Genomic DNA, 13,645 nt, shown 5'->3' with positions numbered 1-13,645 from the left:
CAGTCACAAGCCCCCTTGCATACCCAATCCGCTCCAGGGGCACATGTTGTTGACTGATTCAGACCTCCACCCGTCATTTGCCCTTGTCTTTCCTGTTTAACGAGATTACCGAGTCTGGGCGAATTGCAACAATTTGGAAATAGGGTTTCATAATCCCTTTGAAAAAGAACAAGAGCTAAGAGCTCATACAGCACTTGTGACAAGGTCGGAAGAGCCAAGAGCTCATATGGTATGAGCTCTAACAAAATTATAAGAATCAATAGATTGATTTAAAAAGAAAATCAGAGGCTTAATGACGGTTGCGATTCAAAATAAGAGCTCTGAGACACGAGGTCCTTCTAAATATGAAAATTCATTAAGATCCGATCACCCACTCGTAAGTTAAAATTCCTCATTTTTTCTAACTTTTCCTCTCCCTTCAGCCCCCCAGATGGTCGAATCAGAAAACACGACTTTATCAAGTCAATTTGTGCAGGTCCCTGACACACCAACCAATTTTCATCGTCCTAGCACGTCCAGAAGCACCAAACTCGCCAAAGCACTGGACCCCCCCCTAACTCCCCAAAGAGAGCAGATCCAGTCCGGTTGCGTCAATCACGTATCTACAGCATTTGCTTATTCTACCCACCAAGTTTCATCCCGATCTCTCCACTCTAAGCGTTTTCCAAGATTTCCGGTTTCCCGCTCCAACTCCCCTAATGTCACCAGATCTGACGGGGATTTAAAATAAGAGCTTTGAGACACGAGTTCCTCTAAATATTAAATTTCATTAAGGTCCGGTCACCCGTAATAAGTTACAAATACCTCAATTTTTCCAAATTTTCCGAATTAACATCCCCCCCAACTCCCCTAAAGAGAGTGGATTCAGTCCGATTATGTCAATCACGTATCTAGGACTTGAGTGGATCCACTCCGGTTACGTCAATCACGTATCTATGGCATTTGCCTATTCTTCCCACCAAGTTTCATCCCAATCTCTCCACTATAAGCGTTTTCCAATATTTCCAGTTTCCCCTTCAACTCCCTCAATATCACCAGATACGGTCGGCATTTAAAATAAAAGCTCTGAGATACGAGCTCCTTCTAAATATCAAATTTCATTAAGATCTGATCACCCATTCATAAGTTAAAAATACCTCATTTTTTCAATTTTTCCTCTCTCTCAAGTCCCCCAGATGGGCGGATCGGGGAAACGACTTTTATCAAGTCAATTTGTGCAGGTCCCTGATACGCCTGTCAATTGAAATCCTAGCACATCCAGAAACACCAAACTCGCCAAAGTACTGGAAATTATCCCAACTCCCACAAAGAGAGCAGACCTGTTCCAATTATGTCAATCACGTATCTAGAAATTGTGCTTATTCTTCCAATCAAGTTTCATCCCGATCTCTTCACTCTAAGCATTTTTTCAAGATTTCCAGTGTCCAAGATTTCTGTTTTCCCCCTCCAATCTTCTATGTCCACGGATCAGATTCGAATTGGAAACGGAACATCTGAGACACAAGATCTTTCTATATATCAATTTTCATTAAGATCCGATCACCCATTAGTAAGATAAAGATACCTCAATTTTCATGTTTTCCAAGATTTCTGGTTTCCCTCTCCAACTTCCCCCAATGTCACCAGATCTGGTCGGGATTTCAAATAAGAGCTCTGAAGCACAAGATCCTTCTAAATATCGAATTTCGTTAAGATCTGATCACCAGTTTGTAGGTTACAAATACCTCATTTTTCTAATTTTTCCGAATTACCCCCCCCCCCCCCCCAAAAAAAAAGAGCAGATTCGGTCCGGCTATGTCAGTGACGTATCTTGGACTTTTGCTTATTCTTCCCACCAAGTTTCATCCTGATCTCTCCACTCCAAGCGTTTTCCAAGATTTCCCCCCAACCTCCCCCAATGGCACTGGATCCGGTTGGGGTTTAAAGTAAGACATTTGAATTACGCGGTCCTTCTAAATATGAAATTTCATGAAGATCCAATAACTCCTTCGTAAGTTAAAAATACCTCATTTTTTCTGATTTTTCAGAATTAACTCTCCCCCCAAAGAGAGCGGATCCATTTCGATTATGTCAATCATGTATCTAGGACTTATTTTGCCCACGAAGTTTCATCCCGATCCCTCCACTCTAAGCGTTTTCCGAGATTTTAGGTTTCCCCTTCCAACTCCCCCCAATGTCACTGGATCCGGTTGGGATTTAAAATAAGAGCTTTGAGACACGATATACTTCTAAATGTCAAATTTCATTCAGATCTGATTACCCGTTCGTAAGTTAAAAATACCTCATTTTTTTCCAATTTTTCCAAATTAACCGTCCTCCCAATCCCCCCCAGATAATCGAATCGGGGAAACAACTATTTATAATTTAATATGGTCTGGTCCTCGATACGCCTGCCAAATTTCACTGTCCTAGCTTATCTGGAAGTGCCGAAACTAGCAAAAGCAGGACAGACCAAAAGAATTTGCAATTGCTATATGTCACTTGGTAAATATCAAGTGCCATAAAAACAGAAAGCCTGGTTTTGAAGGCATTCGTCCTATTACTCTTACTCCTATTTTCTCGAAACTGTATGAAGGATTTCTTGCAGATTGACTAAAGGAGAAAATTCTACCTCTTACTGACCCAAGACATCTCAGGAACCTAAAATCCACTTCTACTTCCCACTACCTCGTTTCTCTTATTGACCACATCAGGAAACGCCTGAAAAAGCCTAATTCCTGGCTAAATTTAGTTTCCATTGACCTTCAGAAAGCATTTGACCTTGTTAACCACAATATTTTAATTGAGAAACTTGTCAGCGGATTCAATATTGGTCCCTTACTGGTGAAATTGGTTGCCTCCTTCTTAACAAATAGATTGCAGGTTGTCTCAAACACCAGAATCATTATCCAAATCCTCTCACTGTCCACAATAGGATACCCGAGGTACTCTTCTAGGCCCGCCTCCTTTTCTCAGTCACAATTAACAGCCTTGCGAAGGAATATCCTGACTGACGGAAATTTGTTGATGACCTAACGGTGGTTGAAACTTGCTTCAAAAACTTAGTAAGCGACCCTATGATTATCCTCAATGAAATTGGAGATGAGGCCTTGGACTTAGACACGACAGTAAACCCCTTTAAGTCCATGATAATGAAGATTTGTTTTCTCAAATCCTCATCATGTTTTCTTAATCCTATCCTTTCTGAAATTTAATTTTGAAAATGAATTTTTGAATTTTTGTCCTCATTTAAACGACTTGGCATTACAATTTCTTCCAACTTAAAGTGGGATATTCACATTAAAGACATCATCCATAGAGCTAATGTGTCTATCACTCTCCTTATCCTCCTAATAAATTTAGCGTCCCTCTTTCCACTCTTAAGGATTTACACGTCTTTTGTCCACCAGCGTCTCGAATATGCCTGTCCAGTTTGCCACCCTGTCATCTCTCGCGAAGAATCGGAAAAAATTGAATCAGTCCAAAAAAAGCCTTGCAAATAATTTTCAAAGAAGGCAAGGTGTCATTCTTTCTGCTCCTATAAAAAAGGTAGTTTGGAAAGCCTTGAGTGAAGGAGGGTTTTGCTGTGCCTCCGTTTTGCCAATAACAAACCATTGGACAGCAACTATTTTCCTCAAACGTCACTCCCCATCCAGATTACGGCGGCCTCAACCTGTTTCTGAGCCTATCTCTATTTCGTCCCTTACTCGCTGCATAACTACCAGATATGAAAAATTTGTGTCCCCTTCATCACAGATAAAATGAATAAAATATCCCACTAGTTTCTCCTTTTTCTTATTGGCTGGTGGAGCTGCCTAAACTATTGCACTTATTTGCTTGTTCCCCCCCCCCCTGTTTATTTTAGTTTCCCTTTTAGTTCCTATATATTTTATATTTTGTTCTCCTTTTTGTGTTTATTCACTTATTTCTGCCCCTCCCCCGTTTTTGACCAGTTTTTATGGCACGTGGTATTTAACAAGTGACATATAGCAATGGCAATTTCTGTATTTCTGTCAGTCTATTGGTTTTGCATGCTGCCAATGTCCTTTAATTAAATTTCTTTAGTTTAAAAGATATACCAAAAATGCCCACAACTAAAGAAAGTACAATTCTTGATATCCACAAATATGCCTACTTCTTATGCCCTCCTAGTCCACTTACCCCATTAAGGTGGAAGCTACCATTTCATTATTATTGAAACCTCTCCCCAGCATTAGTCATACTTTTCCTATTACTGAATTCTCTGATCAACTGATTTCCAGTGGTGGCCTTGTTGATTTTGGATTATAAATGAAAACTGAGTGGCTACCGTTAGGAATGATGACATCAATGATAAAGTCTCCAACTCTTAAAGCCTGATTAAAACAAAATTCATATACTCCTTCCCTGAAATAAAATTAAAAAGCGTAAAACATCAAATAAATTAATAAATTAAATTTTAAATTAATTAGTAATAAATCAAAGCTGTAAAATGTGTGAAAAACTGGTATTGACATAGGCATATGGAATACCAGAATCTTGTGAAGAGGCTGCTGACATTCAAATGTTTCTTCAGGACCATCTTGCCAATTCATTTAACCTACCATCTGTCAATGTTCTGAAGCCACAATGACTTGGAAACACATCTCAAAAACCAGGTGACTACCCTAGGCCTGTTCTTTTCCTCACAGATAGTTACAAGGTTAAAAGAGAAATTGTGTTTAAATCAAGAGAGCTGAAGGGGGACATGCAGTTTCACTTTGATCACACAAAGGCAGAAAGAGAAAAGCGAAAGCAGAATCAGACACCAAAAAACAGGGTTATCAAAAACCAGGGTAGCAACATTAATAGTTACAAACAAGCTTCCAGAACTGAAACAGCCAGCCATCACTGAAGATTATGATATACTGTGTTTTTGTGAATTGACCCCTAAGAACTCCAGCAACCCACTGGTTGCTATTTTCCATGGGTTGAGAGTATTTTAGTGAGTATATTGATGGAAAACAATTACTGATAGATTGCATATATAGAAGCCCTAGATGCCCTTACATCGTATTAAGCTCTGATTCAGTTGTCTGAACAAGCATCAAATCATGATAATCATGACTTAATTCTTCTTGGAGACCTAAATCTACTGGATGTCAAATGGGTTCAGGGCTTGGGTTATCAACAAAGCTCTATAGTCAGTAGCCCATTTGCTGAATGTTTTGATAGCAATAGCTTACATCAGATAATAGACCAACCAACCCAGTATATGAATAACCAAACGCCATCCCAACTAGATTTGACAATCATTAACAACCCAAAAATGTTAGTGAACAGTGAGTACCTCCCTCCCATTGGTGCAAGGGGCCACATGTACGCCTGCCATGACTTGCTGCTTAGTCAACAAACATATAATTGTACTAAACAAACTTACATCAACTACAGCAAAATCAGGGAGATAATATGGGCAGTAGAATGGGATCAAGTAACTGTTGAGGGAGACATTGAGCTAGCCTGGAAAAAAAATTTTAAGAACGCTCTGCTCCAAGCTGAGAGGATATGCACTTCAAGTTCATTTGTGAAGGCACCAAAAACACTGCCACACTTGAACCAGCATATTAAAAGAGCTATGAACTGCAAGAGGAAGGCTTTTTCAAAGTATAAGAAATGCATATGCACACAACACTGGGATCGTTTTGCAAAAGCAAGGAATAACTGAGACAACTGACTAGGCACTTCATAGCTGACTATGAGATAGCTTGGCATTGAAAATCAAAGACAACTCAAAGAGGTTCTGGAGATAGATAACTGCTAAAGATAAGAGTAGACAAACTATTCTATTCCTGCTCAACCCTGAAGGAAAAAAGCTGGAAGATCTGGAGGACATTTAAATTTTACTGAGCAACACACTTGCATCCAACTTCTCAGTGGACCTTCCTGACAAGCCACCATGCCCTGCCCTCAGGGTTGTCAAGAACCCAATGCCAAAAGTTTACATCACAATGGAAAGGATTGAGAAAAGGCTAAGCTGGACCCCAACAAAGCCAAAGACCCTGACATTATACATCCCAGGCTCCTTAAAGAACTTGCAGATGTAGTAGCCAAGCTGCTCTATTTGCTATTGAAGCTATCTCTTTAGACTAGTACCCTACCTGCAGATTGGCGGACAGCCATAATTACTTCAATATTCAAGAAAGGATCTAGAACCCAGTCTGAGAGCTACTGATGCATTAGGATGTCCTTTGTTGCGACCAAATTTACCAAAAGGATAGTAAATGATGCAACCATAGTGCATATGACCAAGAATGATCTTCTTTTTGGTGGTCAGCATGGCTTAAGGAAAGGCATGTCTATTGAAAACAAATCTAATAATAGCTTATGAATCTATAACTGATCTAATCTAATAATAGCTTATGAATCTATAACTGATCTGCTGGAGCAGGATTTTCTAGTGGATGTGTTCCTACTGAATCAAGCTAAATCCTTTAATAAAATGTCTTACTGCTACCTGATAATCAGACTACAAGCAGATCAGATAGACAATGATAGTGCCCAGTGGATCCACAGCTTCCTACCTGATAGAATCCAGATTGTTACTGTATATGATGAAAGGAGAGCCTCATCTATTCCACACCAGTTCATGTTAAGAGGGGTGTCCCCCAAGGGACCAAACTAGGCCCAACACTATTTAACTTCTACATAAATGATGCTCTTGAGGTGGTCAAGAGTGGCTTGGAACTGTATGCAGATGATTCCGAACTCTTTGATCCAGCAGTCTCAACAAAAAATTGCTCTTCTCTGCAAGAAGATTTCAACAACCTCTGTCTGTGGGCAACAACCTGGATACTCAAGTTCAACCCATGCAAATGCAATATCCTGCATTTCTTTCCAAACCCCCCTTGCCATGTTTATCACATGATTGACTCTGTAGGTGCCAATATACCCATTTAGAGTGCAGAGGAAAAGCGTGATCTTGGGTTAAACACTAACAATAAGCTTAATTTTCATAGTCACTGTCAGAACCAAGCAGGTAAGGAAAACACGGTCCTCATTTTAATCAAGTGTTCAGTGACAAGTTGCCAACCAAGAGGTATCAAGAAGATTTATGCAGCCCTTTTTTTGTCCCCCTCTTGAGTTTGGCATGTTGGTGGCCAACCCACACTTTAAGTGTAACATGGAGATACTTGAGAAGGTCCAGCATACAGCAACCAAGGCCCCTTTTGCCAAACAACAAATCTCCTATGAGCAACAACTCGAGAAGCTTGACATACCTACCCTAAAATACAGCAGAAAGAGAGGAGATGTCATCCTTACATTTAAGATGATTACCAGTGACACTATTAAGCCTGTTTTTGTTCACAGTGAATACACCGGAACACAAGGAAATCCTATAAAACTACATCAAAAATTTAGCAGAAAGCATGAGAAGTTCAACTTCTTCACCAATTTTGTTGTTCCACTTTGGGATTCACTCATTAAATCTAATGTGTCAGCCAGATCAGTTGACAGCTTCAAGATTGGTGTTGATCATGGTTAGAGCAGCAAGTCATTGAAGATGCATTGAGACAAACCAGTATCACCCAGCAGGGTCTATTAGGTGCCACCTGCCCCTTTTAGCCTTCAAACATGCCCAGCTGGCAATACATCTAGTAAAACCCAACAATGAAACCAAATTGTCCTGTATATAAATAAATAGGGATGACCTACTCATGAACTGTGACATGAATATTGAGTCAACATTACCAGGGAACATCTGCAGGTTCTTCAACCATAGTTGATAGAAGGTGCAATTTAAGGTAATTATCTTCAGTAACTTATTTCTAACCTCATAGCTACCATACCTAAGAAACTCATTGACCACATTATCAGTACCTAGAGCCTTTTATTTTTTACTTAGTTTAGCAGCCTAGTGTTACTACTTCTTCTTCACAAAGTAAATCTTCCTTCTCATCCAGGATGTCACTAACTTTCATTTTCCTTGATATTTTTTCCTGTAAAAAATATCGAGTTTTATTTATGATATGTTCATCTTGAAATCTCAGAAACTAGAGACTATTTTTACTACTTGTACAATTGACCAAAAGAAGCATTGTAAACTTTTCTAAATTTAGGAAATGTGTTTGAAGATCTTTGAAACCTCATATATTTGGGATTGAACAAAGTTGTGAACCTGAAATCAGTTTTCTTACCTTAAATTACCTTAAATTGCAGCTTGGAGCGATATAAGGATTATCCATCCTTGTGATGCTCCATGAGAAAAAAAAAAGAATTCGTTTGGTGTAGATTGTGGCTGCTAGATTAGACTCTTGTAAAGGACTCTGCAGCTTCCCAATTGTAAAGGAACTCCTGGCAGAGCCATTCCCTATCAAGGTGGGACTTGAACATGTCAATTGAAGTAGCAGAAACTGTTTCTTCAGAGAGCTGGTTCCACATATTGATGATTCTTTGGCTGAAGAAGTGGCTTCTATGTCTACTCGTGGAACGCTGCATGGAGAGCTTCAAAGAATGTCCTCTAGTACCAGAATGCAAGGGCTGTGCAAAGAGACCGGGAAGCGTATTTTTAGAGAGGATTTTTTTGGTTAAAATAATGTCACCCCTTTTCCGTTGGTATGTCAGCGTTGGCAGCTTCAAACGACGTAGTCTTTCTTCGTATGGAAGTTTATTCATGTTGGTAACCATCTTAGTGGCACGACACTGGACATCCTCAAGCAACTTCCTATCTTTTTTGAAGAAAGCGGCTGCCAATGACATTCCAACCTCCAGGCGTGGACGTACAAGCACCTTGTATAACTTCAATAAGAACTCTAGGGTGTCAGCTGGAGATGGTTCTTTTTATGATACTGAGGGTTTTATTTGCAGAAGATGAAACAGACTTAGCATGGCTGCTAAACTTTAATTGGTGATCTACAATAACCCCAAGATCTCTTTCATCAGAAACAGCAGAAAGGAAGTTGTCTTGAAGGAAATACTTATGATGCTTGTTATTTTTGCCAAAATGAATTACATGGCATTTGTCAACATTGAAAGTCAGAAGCCACATGTTAGCCCATCTTTCTAGACTATCAAGATCTGTTTGAATTGGTTGCTGGTCAGAGGGAGTAGCCGCTTTTCCAACTAGTTTTGAGTCATCAGTGTAAAGGCAAATAAGATTTGAAAGAAGGGTGGGTAATTCGTTAATATAGAAGTTGAAAAGTGTTGGTCCAAGAATAGTGCCCTGGGGCACGCCACTTAATACAGTTGTGGGAGAAGAGAAATGAGGAGTTCCTTGCAAATCAAAAAGCAAACCAAAAGTCTAAATATATCAATCACAGCACTGAGGTAGGTCCCTTAAATCAACACCTAGGGTAACACAAGACCAGGGAAAATGCAAAAAAAAAAGAAAAACAGTTTTATCTCACAGTTTAATACATATATATCCAGGGTTCAGAGTTATGCAGCCACATGGATTTGTTATTGTTATTACTCTTGTACTTCATTTAAGCAGGAAATTTTTAAAGGTCATCAAAGGTCACCGCCATCTAGAGGGAGGAGTGGAGGCAGGTCCTTCAAACTATCTTCCAGGGACAAACTTTAGTCTGTAGAACTATCCCTGAAAGTTTCATTTACCTAACCTACCCCCTTTCCAAGATAGCAAAAAGTAGCTAAACTATAATTTTACCTAGAATTCTACTCAAATAACAGGAATTATGTCTTCAAAACTAAAACTAGTGAAAAGGAACTAATAATTGGAAATTGGTGTGAAATGTTGTTTTGCAAAATTGCAATAGGTACCTGTCAAGTAGGCATATTCTGGTAGAATTCTAGTTTAGCTACTTTTTGCTATCATGGAAAGGGGTTATGCTGGGAAAAAGAAACTTTCGGGGATGGGTCTTCAGAGTAAAGTATATCCTGGGAATGTATTTTGAAGTACCTACCTCTACTCCTTCTCCCTCTAGAGGGCCTTGACATTTGATGACCTTAAAAATTCTTTGTGTTATGAAACTGTTTTCAGCTTCACAACTTTGCTTAATCCTAATCTGTGAGGTTTCAAAGATTCACAAATACATTTCCTAAATTTTGGCAAAATCCATTAATATAGCTTAAAATTCTACTCAAATAATAGAAATAGCATTTGGTAAATGTTTAGTTTTGTTCCAAGTGCTCTAAAGTGTGTATTATGGCATATAGCAAGATTCTGATGACTACATATTGGTTCTTTGTCATTATTAGAGAAGCACATCCATTTTTTAGCTTTCTAAAATCCATCTCCGACAAGATTAAAAATGTGTAAAGTGGGCTTGCTCACAGGTAACATTACCTATAGAGCAAAGCATCTTAGTCCATGAGCCCTGCTGGCAGTGGGGGCAAGGTCTGCATTCTATATTTATTTAACAAAGAGTAAAAAAAACCCTCAAACAAGGTTTATTAAATAAACATAGAATACAGACCTTGCCCTGCTGCCCATGGACTAATATGCTTTGCTATATAGATAGTGTTACCAGTAAAATTCTAGTTGATTGACTTTTGGCTATCTTGGAAAGGGGTTAGGTTAGGAAAAGAAACTTTCAGGGATGAGTCAAAAGGCAAAATACCAGGAAGGTATTTCAAAATATCCATCTCTACTCCTTCTCCCTCTAGAGGGCCCTGACTTTTGATGACCTTTAAAAATATGTGTGCTATAAAAGTGAAACCTTGCAAAATAGATCTTCTGCTTGAATGAAGTATAACAAAATTGTTTCCAGCTTCACAACTTTGCTTAATCCCAATTTATGATGATTTAAAGATATGTAAATAAATTGTCTAAATTTTGAAGAAAAAAAAACATTGATATGGCTCAGAATTCTACTCAAATAGCAGGAATTGCATTGGTAAAATTCTTGTTAATTGACTTCTTGCTATCTTGGAAAGGGTTTAGGTTAGGAAAATGAAACTTTCAGGGATGGGTCTACAGGCTAAAGTATGTCCTGGGAAGACATTTTAAAGTACCTGCCTCCACTCCTTCTCTCTCCAGAGGGCCCTGAAATTTGCCTACATGACAGGTCTATGCCTACTGAAATTTTGACAAAACATCATTTTACCTTAATTTTCAGTTACTAGTTGCTTTTTCTCTGCCTTTAGTTCTGAAAATGCAATTCCTGTTATTTCAGTAGAATTTTGAGCCATATCAATGTTTTGTTTTCAAAACTTAGGAAATGTATTTGCATATCTTTAATACCTTATGAAATGGAATTGAGCTAAGTTATGAAGCTGAAAACTATTTTGTTGTACTTCAATTAAGCAGAAGATCTATTTTGCAAGGTTTCATTTTTTTAACACACATATTTTTAAAGGTCATCAAAAGTCAAGACCCTCTAGAGGGAGAAGGAGTGGAGGTAGTTGCTTCAAAATACCTTCCCAGGACATACTTTAGTCTGTAGATTCATCCCTGAAAGTTTCATTTTTCCTAGCCTAAACCCTTTCTGAGATAGCAAGAAGTCAATTAACTAGAATTTTACCATTGCATTTTCAGTGCTAAAGGCAGAGAAAAAGCAACTGTTAACTAAAAACTAAGGTAAGATGTTGTTTTGTCAAATTTTAATAGGTATAGACCTGTCATGTAGGCAAATTTCATGGCCCTCTTGAGGGAGAAGGATCGGATTTGGGTACTTCAAAACACCTTCCCAAGATATACTTAAGCCTTTAGACCCATCCTTGAAAGTTTCATTTTCCTAACCTAACCCTTTAGCCAGAAGTCAGTCAACTAGAATTTTACCATGTTACCTATAAGCAAGCTCACTTTATGTATTTATATTTTGCCCCATGGAGGATGAGGGTCAACCAGAAATTGATGTGCTTCTAGAATTGGCATTTCTAAGTATTCTAAACAGGAAACTGTACAGCATAGTTTCCAGTTTAGAGAACTTGGAACAAAACTAAGCATTTACCTCACATTTTTAGAATTAAACCAGATGAAAAGAAACTAAGAGGCTAACTGAAAATTAAGATAAAACAATGTTTTGTCAAAATTCCAATAGGCTAGGTATAGACCTGTCAAGTAGGCCAATTTATAAGACTTAGAAACCAAAAGAGGGTTATCATAAATGCTTGGCAATACCTTTAAGGAGCATTTTTTGGCCCTGGATTCATCACTGAAAGTTTCATTTTTCCTAACATGTCCCCTCTCCAAGATAGCAAAAAGTAGCTAAACTGGAATTCTTCTGAATTTTAAGCAATATCAAATGGTTTTTCTAAATTTAGGAAACGTATTTGGAGATCTTTGAAACCTCATAAATTGTGATTGAGCCAAACTGGGTAAAATTATAGTTGTAATTCTAAAAGACAATAAATAAAATTATAAACACAAAAAATTGTGGCATGTGTCTAGTTATAATAAAAGAAGAGGCGTGCACTTACAAATCTGCTTCTGTGTCTGAGCAAAATTTGGAACATTTAGCATTAAATTCAGTCATCTACCCAGCACAAAGCTCAATTTCAAATATTTTGCCGCAGCTGCTTCACTTACAAGAATGCCAACTTCCCGTTCCGTTGATGGGTCTTCTAACCATCAAGTACATGTCATTTTTAGTCAGAGTGTATCCATAGTTTGTTTATGGTATCTTCATCTTGAAATTTCAGAAACTAGAGGTTGTTTTTTACTACTTGTATTAACCAAAAGTCTTTGTAAACTTCGTTCAAAACCACCAGCTAACTTCAAACATAATAAAAAAAATCATTTAAACATCCACACAGAAAGAACTTAGTGTAAAAGCACAAAACTCATAAATACCATTGAACAGTGAAAAGACTACTTGGGAGCTTAAGGCTCATCTTGTTGGGAAAGAATAATTGATTTTAAAAATTTATAAATATTGTAGTTAAAATTGGATATTTGATGAAGTGTTTTTTGTTTTATTCTTATTATTAATATTTTTTAATGATTTGGCGTTGGCTCTTGAAGTCACTGACAAAGTGTGATTTGTTGTCGATGTTTGGTGTCGTGAAGATTGACTATCTTCGTGTGAACTTTTGTGTGGGCAGTATTTCTTATTCATTTTTATCTAGGCCTAGTTCAGTAGCCTGCAAATAATTAATGTGTAGTATTTTTTCCAGTTAACGGACCATCTGGGCCCTTTGGGATTAAAGAGCTATCGTAGTTGTTTGCATCAGAAAACGGTTCTTCAATTTGTTCTGGATGTTACCAAATAGCGCAAGCTGCCTCTCTGTAGCTGCTAAGAATTGTCGTAGACGACGCAATGTCAGCATGAAATCAAAAGGATGGTTGTGTTTTTCTTTCCATTTGGCATCCTTACATTTCCTTAAGGCAGCCCAGAAAACTTATGGATTTATTTCTGGAATCTTAACACGAAAAGTGGTTGGAAATATATAGCACAAATTGTATAATTTCCATTTGTTTTTCCGTTTCTTGGTTTCTTCAGCGTTGGTCAAATTTACGGGTACATGGGTTGAAAAAAAAATAATGTTAACAAGAATTTATACTTACTGAAAATTCTACTTACTTTAAATTTTTCTCTACAAGCTCATTTTCCTTGATAAAAATTTTCAAGTCAGAAATTCTAACAACTATATCTTGGAATTTTGTTTTTGTTTCCCGATTATCTTTGATTTTCATCATAGGCTATTAGCATCTTAAGCTCAATAATTATTTTTGTGCTAAAACTATTACTAATGATACAAGAGAAACACTGAAACAAAATTGCTGATTAGACAAAGCAAAGAGACCCGT

General features: G+C 37.9%; 1 protein-coding gene across 3 annotated transcripts in view; it reads right to left on the bottom strand.

Moving 5' to 3' along the window:
- LOC136041990 (germinal-center associated nuclear protein-like) overlaps window positions 1-12,421 on the bottom strand; it is a 50,282-nt gene extending 37,861 nt beyond the window's left edge. For 2 of the 3 annotated variants that reach the window (XM_065726813.1, XM_065726815.1), the window contains exon 1: window positions 12,316-12,421. In XM_065726813.1, the coding sequence (XP_065582885.1) occupies window positions 12,316-12,371 (56 nt within the window). In that variant the 5' untranslated portion in view covers window positions 12,372-12,421. Of the gene's footprint in view, window positions 1-4,140; window positions 4,366-12,315 lie in introns of all 3 variants that reach the window. The other variant, XM_065726814.1, reaches the window with a different exon arrangement.
- Window positions 12,422-13,645: the final 1,224 nt, after the last annotated feature.

The sequence above is a fragment of the Artemia franciscana genome, unplaced genomic scaffold (assembly GCF_032884065.1).
Source record: "Artemia franciscana unplaced genomic scaffold, ASM3288406v1 PGA_scaffold_53, whole genome shotgun sequence".
Classification (NCBI taxonomy): domain Eukaryota; kingdom Metazoa; phylum Arthropoda; class Branchiopoda; order Anostraca; family Artemiidae; genus Artemia; species Artemia franciscana.
The sequence above is the reverse complement of the archived record's forward strand: the minus strand, read 5'-3'. Positions and strand labels throughout refer to the sequence as shown.